Raw genomic sequence first — 13,168 nt, 5'->3', positions numbered from 1 at the left:
TACTGGGTGTTAGTGACATGGTAACGAAAACTTTGAGGGATGATTCAGACCATGATTCAGAGTTGATATCAAGTGTAATTTTCCGTCGCAAAAGCATGGAACTAAAAAAAAATAAAAAAATACAAAATATTACATGAATTTTCCGACAGGAAATTCCACTTGATATCAACTCAGAATCATAGCCTGAACCATCCTCCTCTGTATTCGTTATGTTGTCACTAATACCCATACCTAATTGTATGGCTACTTGTATGTACTTGTACGGGGTGTAAGTGACATCGTAACGAATACTGAGAGGCATGATTAAGCTTAGTTAATATGAATTGGAATTTTCCATCGCAAAAGTATATAATTGAAAATAATTACAAAACAAACTAAAAAGGGTGAATAGTCCATTTTCTGGGTAAGCTCGTTCCAACGTCGATCTCTTCTTTTTGTGGAAGAACGAAGTCAAGAGCAAACCCATCTTAATTAAAAGAAAAGACATGAATTTTGCGACGAAAAATTCCACTTGAAATTAACTCAGAATCATGGTCTGAATCATCTCCGTCAGTATTCGTTACAATGTCACTAACATTCTGTATAGGATGTTTTTGGCACGAGAGAATGTCATCATCGAGGAGCAACATGGTTTTGTGCCAAGGAGGTCAACAGTTACCAACTTATTCTGTTGCTTGGACACATGGACAAGAAATTGGGAGGCACGAATACCTACAGATATTATTTACTTGGACTATGAAAAAGCTTTTGATCGAGTTCCTGTCACACGATTGATTGCTAAATTAGAGCTCTTTGGAATCAAGAGCCAATCTCTTGAAGTGGATTGAAGACTTCCTTGTCAAAGCGCACCTTCTCTGTGCGCATCAGAGAATCATACTCTGTTCCCAGAAAATCCTCAGCTGTGTGCCGCAGGGATCGGTGTTAGGACCAATTTTATTGAGTATCCACCTTACAGATCTTAAACATGTTATCATGTCTGATATATCACTCTTTGCAGATGACACGAAAATAATGGGGAATCCACTCACATATGTATAAACTGTCTATATACGTCCCATTAACGAGCTTAACGCTCTAACCACTAGACTACGCAGGCTGTTGTATTGGGAATCCACTTATTAGCCATAATATAATCCAAGTTGATCTGAATAGAGTAATTGCTTGGACCCGAGATTAGCTAATCACATTGAACGTGGACAAATTAAATGCACTGTGATGCGTGTTGACAGTAACAACCCCTCGTTGAGTTACACCATTGACTCAAAACCTCTAGAGTGTGTTAAAAAACAAAAGGACCTTGGCATAACGATAACACATAATCTAAAGTGAGACGAACAATTATTGGAATCACTAAGAAGACTAACTCCCTCCTATACATAATTAGAAAGCTTTTTACTATATAGATAAGGAATTGTTTCTTAGGCTTTACAAAACTTACGTAAGACCGCTGTTAGAACATGGGTTTCAAATATGGAGACCTTACTATCGGAAGGACATTGCACTACTAGAGAGAGTCCAAAGAAGAGCAACAAAGATAGTGACAGTCCTGGCCGGCCGGAGTGGACCCCAGCGGGAGCTACAGGACTGTCACCTCTGGCTTGCCTTCATTGGCCGGCCAGAGTGTGGAGTTAGCTATACGCTCGCAGGGTGGCAGTGAAAGATGCTTAAGTCGCAGAAAGCGGTGTACACCTCTTGCCACCCTGAGCTGCTTACAACCATGTTGCTGCCTTGCCGTCCAGTCGCGTCGGCTAGAAAGGTGGCCCATCCAGTGAGTGGCGAGTCACCGCCTGCCCAATGTATCTCTGTTAATAACATTGGTCGAGCAGGCCCCATAGTCCCCCATAGCCCCAGTATCCCGGTTCACTAACCCGCAACCCAATAGCCCAGTTCCTTTTGTTCCCATAATCTGCAATAGTCTGCAATAGTCAACACGAACCGGGGATTGTCTTCTCACTCCCATAGTGCATACAGGGATAGTCGCCGGTTGGTGTCACAACACATTTAGATTAAATTATCTTAAGGGGCCCCACACACGCGTTTCAAAAGTCCGGGACTCCATAGGCCCCAGACATGGAAACGACATACAAATAATAATAAGATTATAAATAATTAAATTAAAAAATATTTTCCCATAATTCGGGAATTTTTCGGGTGTTTATTTTATTTTCCCATATTTTCCCGATATTTTTTCTTTCCCACCCAATTTTTTCTTTCCCTGCCCATCACTAAACGGAACTAACTTGAGCGATTTGCGTGGCGTGCCTATGAGCATGTGAGGCACGAGGGGGGCGAGGAAGGTCAAATTAAGAACAAGACAGCTTATTAACGTGTTATATACATAAATAAAACTCATATTCTGTTATAAATTCATTCATGATTTTTTTCTTAAACATTAGTCTGATTTAGTAATTTTTACAATTTTAAAATGTCGGTCGCGACCCCTAAATATTATTTAAAAAATCAAATATACTTACTGTGTTCATATTTAATCATAGAGAACATAATTAGAGGGTGCCCCATTGATATATTTTACTTTGAAAAATAAGGACCACCCTAATTGATATATCACCTTATCTCATACGATACATTTTATTCGATTACTCTAATGTTACTTCGTAATCGTTTGGAACTTGCCACGCTACGAGTACACTGGCTGTAGTGCGTAGTGGATTCGTAGCACGTAGCAGCGTCGTAGCAAGCGTAGGGCGTAGTACAGTAGTAGTGTATGAACTAATAGAAATCAAACACCTAGTATTCATGGTTGGTGTACATAATTTAAAAAACAATTGATTTAATTGAATGTTAGACTTTATGCGATGTATGTATGAAGCTTTAATACTAATGTTTTATGTGTTTTTTTGTAATTAGTCTCCATTCGGCACTCCAACGGCCTCCATGGTCTAGTGGTTGAGCGTTGTGCTCACGATACGGAAGTCCCGGGTTCAAATCCCGGTGGGGACAAATCACAAAAATCACTTTGTGATCCCTAGTTTGGTTAGGAAATTACAGGCTGATAACCTGATTGTCCGAAAGTAAGATTATCCGTGCTTCAGAAGGCACGTTAAGCCGTTGGTCCCGGTTATTACTCACTGATGTAAGTACGCAGTGGCTACATGAGTCATGTCAGGGGCTTATGGCGGCTAAGTAATAACCCTGACACCAGGGTTGATGGGGTTGGTAACTCATCCCACAATCCACACGATAGAAGAAGTCTCCACTGGTATTCGTACCTTTTTTTTTTTTTTTTTTTTTTAACGTTGGGAAATGCGTTACGCATACCACGCCGCCCGGGGGGACGACGTGGTTATGTGGGACTCCCCGGGAAACCCGGTATACCCACTAAAACCCAACGGTGTTCCTCCTCGCCGCCATGTGGCGGGGATGCGGGAACGCAATTGCACACAACCGCGTCCCCGCCGGCGGATGCCCTCTTGGGCCCAGCGCCTATGGGGGCGCAACAAGCGCCTCCCCCTCCGCCGAGGGCTGCCCGGAACACTTGGGCAGCCCTACAGCACGGGACCTATGTTGTGGACGGCGGTCCCCCGACCACCGTCCACAGGTCCCCGTTAGGGTGGAGCAGGATCCATTCATTGAATGGTATCCATCCGCTCCACCCCGGCCTTCTTGGCCTTGGCCTTCTTGGCCTTGCGCTTCCCCTTGGTCTTCGGGGCGCTCTTCCTCTCGGGGGCCTGGTTCTTTGGCTGGTTTGCCGCAGAAATACAGCCGCTCCCACCGATCGAATGTGACGCCGGCTTGCCCGCAGTCTCACACACTGGGCAGTGAGGCTCGGCGTCACAGTCTCGTGCCCTGTGGTCCGGTTGTCCGCAGCGGAAGCACAGTCGGCTGCGGTCGAACTCACAGGAGCACTTAACTCCCATGTGGCCCGGCTCCAGACAGCGGAAGCACCTCATGGGTCTTGGGCTGAGGAGCCTCGCTCTTGCCGAGGTCCATCCGACCTGGACCCGGCCGGAGCCGGCCACCTTTTTGGCAGCGGTGACGGGGCAGCTCACCCAGAGGGAGCCGTCTCCCCGCGGACCGACCACGATCCTGCCGCACTTCACTGCCTCGAAGGAGCAGCCTCCCTCCTTGGCAATCGCCTCCGCCACCTCCACAGCGTCGGCCGAATCGTCCAACCCCGTGACGCGGATTTCCGCCCGCTTCACGGGCCTGGCGATCCGGACTGCCTCTGGACTCAGGACCTCCTTAAGCTTTTGGGCCAAGGAGTCCGCCTTCTCAGCCGAGGCCTCACCCCCAACCTCTAGCATGCGAGCCCCGGTCGCTGTCTTGCGGAACCTCAAGCTATTGATCTTGAGGTCCGCAAGACGGACACGCTGCTTGGCGTCGGAGAGGATGGACGCGTACGTCACACCTCTCTCCTCCGCCCCTGGCGCCAGGGTGAGCGTCACCGCTGCCGATTTGGGCGCGCGAAGCCTCACTTTCGCGCGCGCCGTGGGCTGAGCCTTTTTCGGCTCCTTCGCCACTTTGGCCGCCTTGGCCTTGGCCTTTCGACCAACGACTGCGGTCCAAGGCAGCTCCACCGGTGCGGAGGCGGGCTGACGCCGTGCCTCTGCTGCCTCCTGCGCAGCCAGGCTTTTCTTCTTGCCCTTCCCCTTCTTACTAGAAGAAGCGGGTGCAGAAGAAGCCTGGCTGTTCGTGGGAGCCTCTTTGACGAGGCGGCCACTGCCGCTTGCCGAGGCGACCGGGGCCCCTGCTGGCGCAGAGTGAGCAGGGTCTGCCCTGGCACTTCTTGTGTCCGCCGCAAGCGGAGGTCTCTTACGCGGCTCTGGGAGGAGACGGTCTTCAATCCCGGCCAGCCGAGCGTTCAACATGTTCCCGAACATCTCGGCGTTGGCGCGGGCTGTCTCCTCCAGTAGCTGCCGGAGGCTTGGCTCCGAGCTCTGAGGCTGGGAGGGTCGCTGCCGCAACTCTTGCAAGTCGCGGCGCAGATCGGCGACCTCCCTCGTGAGCTTGGAGTTAGCAGCCTCCAGCCGCATAACCTCCTCGGACATCGTCCGCTCCCTTATCTGGGATACAGCCTCCTGTATGCCCTTCACTGCATCTTTTAGGGCCCGAACGTACGTCCCCTTTAGATGTGAGGACTTGGTGGCAACCATCGTAATGGTTTCCAACGAAGTCCCCACAACGTTGGCCAGGGCAGCGCTCGTCTGCTCTTCCTCCTCTTGGATGGGCAGGTGGGGGCTGGGCTGTAAAGAGGCCCTAGCCTCCCTCAGGTTCCGGGTCATCCCTGCCACCTCCGCTTCTGCCTCCAGCCGGAGGCTCTCCGCCAGCTCCTGATTGTATGCCGCCCTGGCTGCGGCCAGACCGACATACTTCCCGGTGGAGGGCGGGCGTCCTCTCCCTCTCTTAGACCTGTGGGCCGCCCCTTCAAGGGGCAACACAACAGAGTCCCCGGAGTCATCCTCCACCTCGAGGTCTGACCGGTTCCTTTTCAGGAACCGTCTTCCTCCCGACAGCTCCGACCCCACCGTCACCATGCTAGCGCAGGAGGAATCATCGTCCGAGTCCATGGACTCCTCCTCCCGGCTAGCGGTGTTCGCGATGACGGGCGTGTCACAGCGTGACAGGACCACGCTGAGCCGTCTCTCCTTCTCAACTTCCGACAGCAGATCCTTGCCGCTTAGGATCGGCCGTACGGAGTTGACATTCTCCGCAGTCCCCTTGCGGAGACGGGTGGCGCAAGCGCCTAGGCCAGGGCTGAGTGTCGCTTCCGGGGTGGTGGATCCCGGTTGCGCCACTGCATGCCCCGCGGACTTGGTGCCCGCATCAAGGCCGGTAAACATCTGTGCCTGAGCACGCTTTTTGACTCCTCTTCTCTCTCCCATCCTCTCTCCTTCACTCCCACCGTCCAGCTCCGAATTCTCGGCTTTATTTGCAGAAATATTCATTTTTGATCCACGAGTATGGGGGAAAGGGTGGTCCATCCGGGCAGTGCCCCCTGTACCCGGATAACCCTAATACCGCTGGGGTGCGGGAGGTGCCCCAGGGTTGGTCGCTAGCTGGCGGAGAATACCCCCTCCGCCACCTTCCGGCGCCCCGACGCCGCGCGAAGGCCCGAAGGCACCTCAACGCCGGGACTTTGGGGGTTTTTTATTGAGGTTGGCTCCTCTTGGGCCGGCCGACCAAGGCAAGCCCCTTGGTCCTGGTAGGCCGCGAGACATGTCCACGACACCTAACCAGGATAACAAGTTTGGCGACGGTGGCCGAAGCCTGTCCGACGGGCATGTATTCATGGCCGCCGAACCCGTCGCCGACGGCGCCACGCGCCCTCCTCCTCCGGGTGGATTTTTTAAAGAGGTTGTCTCCTCGCGGCCCCCCCCACTTGCGTGGGAGCGGCCCCCACGCTTCGGAATACCGAGGGTTGCGGGTGGCCCGACGGCCGCCGTGCAATACGAACGACCGCCGCGCGCAGGCGAAACGCCTCCTCCCGGCGGTTTTTTACAGAGGTTGTCTCCTCGCGGCCCCCTCCACTCAATGTGGAAGCGGCCCCCGACCCCTTTGGCGCCCCACCACAAAGCGCTAAGGGGTTACGGGTTGCGCAGCGATGGACTTTGCCACCGCCGCGCTGGATTCTTCTTAGCTTCACTGCATCATTGGGCTAAAGCGGCACCCGCCGATGCAGCTACTGAGCCCCCCCGCCACGACAAGGCGAGAATCCATTGGGGGGGCTGGTATTCGTACCTGGGACCACAGATCATGAGTGGACTCAACCTGGACCACGGAGGTCATTCGTCGTCGGAAAACCCTGTCGTACATGTCATTTAGTGAATCTTAATCCAACAAATTGCCAAGTATCTTAATGTGACATGGTTTTAATCAGTGATATGTCGTCCTCAGAAATGTTTCCACTTTGGGTATAGCAAAGCAAAAATATATTTTCAAATGATTGATTCACAAGAATGACTGGTTCACAAACGGATCACATTTTGTATTTAAAATGTATTGTAACTGGATAAACGTGGGATATATTAAAAGGGATATTTCATTGTTCTTCACTCCTTTTATATTTATTTTCTTCTTATTCTTCATATCGTGTCGATGGCCATACAATATTCACGTTGACGCCGCCCGTCCCCAATATAATAATCCACCTACAACTACAACTTATTATTAAAAAGCTTCCTTCCGTCCCATTCATTAATCGTTTTAAATACATACCATAAACAATAAAATCCCCATTCATTATCCTTCCATAGTATTATTATCTTTTACTTTCTATCAATCATACGTTCCGTCTACTCATTTTCCTACATAAAGAAATTTTTTATATTTTATCTAAATTAAAAAGGGTGCCTGAAAAAATGTCTATATTGATTGTGCTCAATAAACATATTTTCTTTTGTAGTAGGCTAGATTATTAGGTCAAAGATAAATTATAAAGTGCTAATCTAATCTATGATGATTAAAAATCAATGTAATGTTTCTTTTTAACTGATAAATGAATTTAAATTAGGTATGACATAATAAAGAGTACGACGTTTGGCCACGTTTAATGATTATGTCGTATATAATGTAAGTATTTCTTTACAATTTCCATAGACAAGAATCATTTTGACGTTTCGTTTCTCTTCTCATTTGACTAGGTTATTCTTGCCTATTCAAATTATATTATTATTATTTAACATTGATTTATACAATGCGTCTAATTCACATAATCAACGATTTCTCATGTATATTCCTCCCTCTGGGGCTAGGCATTGTGTGTATTCATTACTTTACCTTCTAACAGCCTTGTTTCATCCACTCTCGTATAGTGTGTACAAGACGAGTCAAGTCTACCCTCTTGCAACTTAATTGAAAACACCGCACCTATGGTTTATGTTAATCTACACTAAGACTACTGTGTGATAATGTCTTATGAGTATTTACCCTCTTTTTACATCTATATAAAATCACGCTTGTAATTTTTAATGGGATACATAGATCACCAAATAGTTTCGCTGCGGATTGTGAGTTAATATCAAGTGGAATTCTCCAACGCAAAAGAATTTTGCGACGGAAAATTCCACATCAGAATCTTCTTCATCTTGTGAGTTGTGAGGTGAATTACTAACCTCATCAATCCTTATGTCAGGGTTATTATTGAGTCGCGACAAGGTTCATGTAACGACTACTTACTTACATCAGTAAGTAGTAACCGGGACTAACGGCTTAACGTGCCTTTCGAAGCACGGTATCTAAGCTGAATCATCCCCTTTAGTATTCGTTACGGTGTTGATTACACATTACTATACATTAGTATACATTAGTATACATTACTATACAGGAGTGTAGTGACCGAATTCAGAAAGTCAACAAACCCTAATTTTGAGTTGTGTTACTATTGTTATAAGAGTGCAATGTATAAATTAAGTTTCGCTTGTTCCGAGCGCTGCGACCTATGTCTCCAAGTTAATTGCGAACACCGCAAGCATGCAGATCCGTCTAGTCACACGGTCGCTTGTTGGTTCTGTTGTCTCTACGGAGATGCTACTCGGCACTAATAAATGTGCCGCTTACAAGACTACTCCGTTCCCGAGAAATGCGTCTCGGAGGTATGTGACCTTAGCTGTAAGGGGCTGGTTTCTCCTTCGCGGGTTGGAAGGTCAGACAGGCAGTCATTTGTATATAACACTGGACTTGTCAAATCTTCAAGTTCGGTAAGAAAACCTTGTGATAAACGGGAGCTAGGAGGGTGATACGTGACCACTCCGATTTTTACAAGAAATTATGGTGACTACAAATTAAGGGCTAAAAGTTTGTTACATGATTTGGGATTTATCCTCTTAAGACCGAGATTTCCAGACACAATAGTTAAACAATGGGGTTTGGATTTATAAAGAACATTCGGTTTTAGGAGGATATACATGTTTTTTTAAATGATGAGATTTTAACAAGCTCCATTGTCCAGTGGTGTTTAGTTGAGCATTGCTCTCACGATCTATCTGGGTTCGATTCCCGATGGGGACACTGTCGATTATTTTGTGAGACTGTTCTTTGTTTGGCTTGGACATTACAGGTTGAACCACTTGATTGTCCGAAAAAATGGTGCCGGAATACTAGCCCAAACAGCGTGGAGTATACTCCATACCCCCTACTGTTGATTGAGGGAAAGTCTAATGCCCAGCAGTGGGCCGTATATAGGGTATTTATGTTATGTTTTATTATTTTAAACATTTTCTTCTTCTTCTTATATTATTATTATTATAGATTGTCACGATAAGCAAGCGTTTACTTATTGTTATTTTTCTCATCAAAGCTTCTGAAAACCTTCACTTGATTTTTTTCATGCGTAGGTGGGGCGCGAACTTCAGGTCAGACAATACCCCGGGCTAAACTAAAAAGCATAAATTAAATACCATAATATAAACTTTCGTATATTTTTCTTTCATTCAGACTCTAGAATAACAATGAGAAGCGTATTGTACCTATGCTCTGGTAGACTGATGGCTATTTCTAAACTTCACTCAATAACCTTACTCTGAATCGTGTATGTATGGAACGATTGATGAACGTGGAGAAGCAAGAGAAACACGCCAGGATCGCAGCAAATGGAATTCCATAGTTTCTGCTTACCCTAGTGGGTAATAGGTTTAAGTTTAGGTATATATGTATGTGAACACTCAATAGTATATTGCGTTGGTTGTGCACGCTAACTAACTAACACAGTACAGGTAAAGGAACCCTCCGCCGCATTGCTAGATAAACAAAGGCTTACACTGAGATATCTGGAACTTTGGATCCTATCTACAGCTATGTAGTCAGGTAATAAAGCACTGTGACTGTAGATAAGATTAAGAATTCTTTGTGTGGTCAGGAACAAAAAGAAAACATCTAAGTTTATGCTCCAAGCTGCTTAACCAATAACTTTAAACCAATCATATTTTTTTCCCTAAATGCGTTGTTTCCTACATCGGGCAACTGAAAAACATTGCATTTTCTTATTTTATTCATAAAGCTTAACTTTTAAGTAACAATCTAAATCAAAGAAAACCGTTTCTTTATCTTACTTTCCCTGAGGTTTACGCCATTTCTTTTTGAATCTGTCATTTACGACTCTTAATGCTTCTAAAGCAGAGTGCTGGCTGTAATCCCCGATGTAAAACGAGATAAAAGCTATATATTGTACAGTGAAATTTATAGGAAAATAGTAAGCTAGATAGTTTGGCAAATGCGTGCGTTTAAATTACGTGCAGAAAGGATATAAATAAAGAGGCGGGTTAGTCGGAATACGAATAAATCAAAACGTCGCCGATGAATACATTTAATTTCCGAACTGGCTTTGATGCCGTATCGATTCCAGCTATTTTGGCCATTGCTAATGCGCCGGAATTAATTTAATTGCTCCGGTTTTAGTTTGCTCGCAACCCGACGCGAAATTAACGTGTTAGTACTAACATGTTCTCGTATTTATAACTCGAGTTTACAATTCCGTTTTCACGGAAATTAGGGAGGCGGCATCTTTCCCTACTAAGTCGACCCAATAAACATTAGCTTACTTACTTTGTTTCGTTACTGATAAAGGAAACTTCTCTCGCCGAAGTAGGGGAGCGTACATTTGTTGGCTTTCACGGAGGTGCAGTGAAGCTATGTGATGCGAGATTGCTCCAGTTACGGCACGAAAAGCCTGACATGAAACTATAATTTTATTGCTATATATAGGAGAGAACCCCTTGCCGAGTAACTCAACTCCAAAATCTACGGGAATAGAATAAAGTGAAGCAATTTGCTTTGACCTACGGGAATTAAGCAAGCTGGCTCGGCCGGCTGGCGCCCGCTCAGAGCCGGATCTCACCGGGGGTCACGCTATACAAATGTCTCAACCCTACCCATTATTCTCCCCGAGCAATTCATTCTGTTTTCATTGCTGCAAGAAATCTCCTTAAGTGTCTCTTAATCAACGAGACAATCCAAAGGCCTTCAAAGAAAAAAGTGGAGGGACATTTCCAATTATATTTTTTTCGTTTCGCCATTAATCTTATTCATGATGATCGGCAGAAGGGCGGACGGCCGTTATGTAAGGTCAACCCTTACCCCTGACTGGCTGACCCTCCCTGGAGCCGCCCCTGCCACTGGAATCACAATGCGAATCATAATACACAGTTGAAATCACAAAGCCCCACGTCAGCTGAACGAAGTTTCGTGAAATATTCAAGGCGTGATAAAATATTTCTTTATGTGCGCTCGGATCGTTTAAAAGGATCGTCTTTATTAACATTATGAGGTCACAATAAAATCAACACGTATTTTGGAAAAATATTTACTTTTGTACATATTTACACAGGTAACACAATATAAATAAGGTTAAAGTCGTTTAGTTTACAAAGGGTGAGTAACGGGTCTCGCAAACAGGTATAGTGATAGCGAATCAGACAAAGAAATTGGGAAAAGTGTCCCGAAAAAGGTTTTGACCGCTTAACTTGCGCAGGCTTAAGTACTCGGGGAAAGAAAGTCGGATTTGCGTTATTTTATTTTGCAGTTACCAAACCTTTTCAGGAACTTTTCATACATTCTTTGGTACTGAGCAAAACTCGACGAATCGACTAGACCAACTTATAAAGATACTATCACTGAAGTTGGAGAAACCTTAACTTTAACATACTGGAATGTTTTATTTTACGAAGTGGACTGTAAAACTGCGATCGCCCGCACTAAACCACAGTTGTTGGCAGCGTGTAACACTATAAACATTTTGATAATGACTGTTACTATTCACTGCTGGTGCGCGGTATATACGGACCGACCGAATAAAAACACTACCTGTTCTGTTAAATATATAGTACAATGAAATGCCTTTGTTATTTGTATAAAATTTCGGTCTACCGTTAACATTTCACTCGGCCAGTAAAAAACGGAAAGGTACGCAATTCCTGTAACCAATATTGCTTATTCAACACAGCGAAGGTAACAACGTTTGTTAAGGTTGTTTTCTAATAACTCACGCCTGAAGTCGGCGTTGTTTCAGGGGTATGTAAATTTATTCAAGTGGTCGTAGTTGGGTCCGTATGTAGCGTCAAGTTGTAAATGTGATGTTGCCGCTAACATGGTGTCAGACCGCGCAAGTGTTCCACGTTTTACTATCTACATCACCTATTTTACTCGTCTATATTAAAAGTTAAAATGTACAGTGTATAAAATGGTATTTAAAGTAACTACTGGTGCTAATTTCTATAAACACCATCTAATTTTATTTTAAGTTATATATATCATTTTCTTATTCGCCGAAAAGGAAAGGGACGGGTAATCGACAAGCATAAAATTTATGGAACACATGTCAATTTTACGCACAAATCTAAAACAACCGTCTAAAAATTTTATATTGGCCAATAATTCGACAGAATCATGTTGACAGCACACGTCAAACGGTTTGCATAACAGCGAGATACCTTTTTGATTCGCCCGGGATATTCATTCATTTACTAATCCTTCCTAAAATTAAGAGCTGTCAATCATCCGTCTCTTTCCTTTTCGGTGGATAAGAAAATGACATGTATAACTTAAAGTAAAATTAGGAGGTGTCTGTAGGAATCGGGGCCACTGTCTGTCGAATGCGCAAACACTAGGTGTGATGAAACATATTTACAATATGCACGAGTAACTTACGACTACGTTATACTATCATCTGAAGAGGAGTGTCCATATGGCGACGACGAGAGTGTAAACTACGTCTGAATAATGTGGTTGTGCGTCGCTGGATAGCGCGCTGGCGTGACACTCGGCCTCGTCTGCACGTAGTTGCAATAAGGGTACGCGGCGGCCGAGCTGGTCCTTGCAGGTGGCACTGCGCACGGCGCGCCGCAACTCTGCGCCCGCGTCGTTCTCCTGCAGCCAACGTCGCAGCCACGCCCCAAGCCACGCTAACTCGCACTCACACCGCAACGGGTTCCCCGTCAAAATCAAACCACCTACAAAAAACACCTCAATTATTCAACGGAAAACAACCCTGCTCAAACATGACATTATTGATTTTATAATAGCTAGCTGAAACCAGCACGACTTTTTACCCGCTTTCCCCGAATATAAGCGGAACATTAACGATTAAAACTCATTAGATGCTCGAAGTTATTAACTTAGATACTCCAATTTGCAACGGGATCCATAAATTTTAATAAAATATTGCGTTTAAACCGCGTTTCTGTGGAGTGACATTAATTTTTAATTATATTATATT

At 45.5% G+C, this 13,168-nt stretch overlaps 1 protein-coding gene across 1 annotated transcript in view; it reads right to left on the bottom strand.

The window, feature by feature from the left end:
- Positions 1–11,300: 11,300 nt before the first annotated feature.
- Positions 11,301–13,168, bottom strand: part of LOC126369014 (chaoptin-like) — a 36,060-nt gene continuing 34,192 nt past the window's right edge. The window contains exon 6 of the mRNA XM_050013303.1: positions 11,301–12,902. Coding sequence (XP_049869260.1) covers positions 12,616–12,902 — 287 coding nt within the window. The 3' untranslated portion in view covers positions 11,301–12,615. The remainder of the gene's footprint in view (positions 12,903–13,168) is intronic.

Source organism: Pectinophora gossypiella, chromosome 8, assembly GCF_024362695.1.
Source record: "Pectinophora gossypiella chromosome 8, ilPecGoss1.1, whole genome shotgun sequence".
Taxonomy (NCBI): domain Eukaryota; kingdom Metazoa; phylum Arthropoda; class Insecta; order Lepidoptera; family Gelechiidae; genus Pectinophora; species Pectinophora gossypiella.
This window is presented reverse-complemented; position numbering and strand designations above follow the sequence as displayed.